The sequence below is a fragment of the Oryx dammah genome, unplaced genomic scaffold (genome assembly GCF_014754425.2).
Source record: "Oryx dammah isolate SB20612 unplaced genomic scaffold, SCBI_Odam_1.1 HiC_scaffold_26, whole genome shotgun sequence".
Classification (NCBI taxonomy): Eukaryota; Metazoa; Chordata; class Mammalia; order Artiodactyla; family Bovidae; genus Oryx; species Oryx dammah.
The window spans coordinates 77,792,409-77,795,887 of NW_024070210.1; the positions used below are offsets into that span (position 1 = coordinate 77,792,409).

General features: G+C 41.3%; 1 gene segment (V, D, J or C); it reads left to right on the top strand.

Moving 5' to 3' along the window:
- The first annotated feature begins 2,040 nt into the window (after nucleotides 1–2,040).
- LOC120853403 lies at nucleotides 2,041–2,660 on the top strand. The segment is given in 2 exon segments: nucleotides 2,041–2,089; nucleotides 2,301–2,660. Coding segments are annotated over 2 exon segments (363 nt in total).
- The last annotated feature ends 819 nt before the right edge of the window (nucleotides 2,661–3,479 follow it).

Genomic DNA, 3,479 nt, shown 5'->3' on the forward strand with positions numbered 1-3,479 from the left:
CATGCAAAATGCTGGGCTGGATGGATCACAAGCTGGAATCAAGATTGCTGGGAGAAATATCAAAAACCTTGGATATGCAGATGATACCACTCTAATGGCAGAAGGTGAAGAGGAATTAAAGGGCCTCTTGATGAGTATGAAAGAAGAGAGTGAAAAAACTGGCTTGAAACTCAACATTCAGAAATCTAAGATCATGGCATCTGGTCCCATCACTTCATGGCAAATAGAAGGGGAAAAGTAGAAGTAATGACAGATTTTACTTTCTTGGGCTCCAAAATCCCTATGGGTGGTGACTGAAGCTGTGAAATTAAAAGATGCTTGGTCCTTGGAAGAAAAGATATGACAAACCCGCCGGTAGGCTAAGTCGCTTCAGTCGTGTCCAGCTCTGCATCCTATGAACCGTAGCCCTCCTGGCTCCTCTGTCCATAAGATTTTCCAGGCAAGAATACTAGAGTGGGTTGCCATGCCCTCCTCCAGGAGAACTTCCTGACCCAGGGATCGAACCCACATCTCTTATGTCTCCTGCATTTGCAGGCGGGTTCTTAAACACTTGTGGCCCCAAGAAGCTTAAGATGGCATATTAAAAAGCAGACACATCACTTTGCCCACAAAAGTCTGTATAATCAAAGCTATGGTTTTTTCAGTTGTCATGTGTGGTGTGAGAGCTGGACCATAAATAAGGCTGAATGCTGAGGAATTGATGCTTTTGAACTGTGGGGCTGGAGAAAGCTCTTGAGAGTCCCTTGGGCGGCAAGGAAGACAAACCAGTCAGTCCTAATAGAATCAAGTGTGAATATTCACTGGAAGGACTGATGCTGAAGCTGAAGCTCCAATACTTTGGCCACCTGATGCGAAGAGCTGACTCATTGGAAAAACTCTGATGCTGGGAAAGATTGAGGGCAGGAGGAGAAAGGAGCAGCAGAGGATGAGGTGGATAGATAGCATCATTAACTCAATGGAAATGAATTAGAGCAACTTTGGGAGATATTGAAGTACAGTGGCCTGGGGTGCTGCAGTCCATGGGGTCACAAAGTTTGGACACGACTTAGTGAGTGAACAACAACAAAAAAGTGTTTAAAACCTGTAGATACCAAGTTTTGTAGGAGAACATTACAGCATTATGTCACAGAAAGATCTGGCATACTTATTTTGAATTTATTTTACAAAGAGAAAAATAATGAGCCACTAACAAGTGAGACTGAACACTTTGGACCAATGACATAGAAAATGTGACATCAGGACAATTCCAGGACACACAGTCTAATAAATGCAGTTCTACTTGTGGAGGGGCCAGGACTGAATATCCTGACCTTCCTCAAAGTCTAATAAATAAGACTTAATTTCAAATTTCAAAAGAATATTTTATTCCTGTATAACTTCATTCAAAATATAAAACTGAATAAACTCTGAAAGTCAGATGGACTGATTTTTTTTTTTTTGGTCATTTCATGGTGAAGTAATTTTATTTATTGAGAAACCTAAATAGAGTCACAAAACTCAATACAAAGACAGAGATATTTTAATGATTTTGAATAAAAGTTCCATTCACCAAGAAACCTAAGATCTGCAAGTTTTTTAAAAGAGTCATTACATTCCAGATGGAGAAAAGTAAGAATAGGCTAAATGAACAACCTGTTAGTAGATTACAGAAAGTTTCATAGGCTATAGTAAATTATATCTTAAACAGGATGGCAAAACTATTTTGCTGAATAATTACCAATGTATGTCAACTTGCTTAATATTCAGTTCTCCTCTGCTCAAATTTTAATACTGATGCTTTTTTCAGGCCTTCTTTCAGGATCTGCATAACTCAATGGCCAGAGAAAGACAAGCAGACAAAGTAAAGGCTTGTGGTGAGCTAGACTTTTTCCCATGTGTGCACAGACCACGTGGTCTACGAACATGAAAACCCTCACTTCCTGTTCCGGGGAGTCACACAGGTTCTGGGTAGTGTGTATATGTGCTGCCGAGCACTCAAAGACACTGAACTCTCAGCCTGAGGCAGAACTGAGCACATTTGTGCAGGGAAATCCATGCCTCATGCAGCTCTCCTGTCTGCTCTGGGTGTTCCTGGCCTTCACCTTCTCTGGTAGGGGTGCTTGCAAGCATGGGTGCACGTGTTCAGGGTGAAAGGACTGCACACAGGCACGTGGAAATTCACAGAGACTTGGGGAGGAAAGGAGGACTGGAGAAAAGCAAGCGTCTTAGGATTTCAATTTTTTGTCTTTGGATCCTAAATAACTCCTACACTATTTGATTCATTGCTTCATCTTTGTTTTCTGATTTTTTTTTCCCCACAGGATCTGGTGTGGCTCAGAAAGTTACTCAAGACCAGTCAGATGTATCCAGCCAAGTGGGGCAGTCAGCCACGCTGAATTGTCGGTATGAAACAAGTTGGAGCGCTTACTACCTTTATTGGTACAAGCAACTTCCCAGTGGACAGATGACTTATGTTATTCATCAAGGTTCAGAAGTGATAAATGCAAGGGAAGACCGCTACACTGTAAACTTTAAGAAAGCAGATAAATCCATCAGCCTCACCATTTCAGCCTTACAACTGGAAGACTCTGCAAAGTACTTCTGTGCTCTCTCTGTCTCACAGTGCTTGAAGTGATAGGAAAAGCTGTACAAAAACCCCTGAGCTTAGTAAGAGAGAGCCCCCCTGCTGCAGGACCCCAGCTGAAATGCACACTGGCAGACTCCAGACAAGAAATGATAGTCCTGTGGTTATTTAAGTTGTGGTCTGGATCAGAAGATTTAGTTCTAGTTAAAGGCACCTTCTATGTTTTTTGGAAACAGGTGTCCAGAGTAATTTTCTACTACTATATTCTCCACTTGAATTTTTGACTTTAAATCAACTGTAAAGAACACATGTAAAGTTGTCTAAATTTGAAAACTTGCCCCATAATATTTTAAACTGGCAGTTTTACTTCATCACAAAACTGGGTCTAGTTGTGTGGAATCACCATTAAAATTATTTCCTTAATCATTTCCTCTTAGACTTTGTGTCAGGGCACAATCAGAAAAGCAGAACCATGAATGATGTAGAATAAGAGATTAGTTCTAGGGATTAGAACTCAGGCAATGGCTAGAACTGGTGGACAAGTCTGTACAAAGCTGTTATCTTCATATCTGGTGTTGAGCCTGAATTCACTCTAAGTCAGCTTAGAGTAACATTGATGCTTTTGAACTGTGGTGTTGGATAAGAATCTTGAGAGTCCCTTGGACTGCAAGGAGATTCAACCAGTCCATCCTAAAGGAAATCAGTCCTGAATATTCATTGGAAGGACTGATGCTGAAGCTGAAATTCCAATACTTTGCCCACATGGTGTGAAGAACTGACTTATTGGAAAAGACCCTGAAACTGGGAAAGATTGAAGGTGGAAGGAGAAGGGGAAGAAAGAGGATGAGATGTTTGGATGGCATCACTGACTCAATGGACATGAGTTTGAGTAAGCTCCGGGAGTTGGTGACGAACA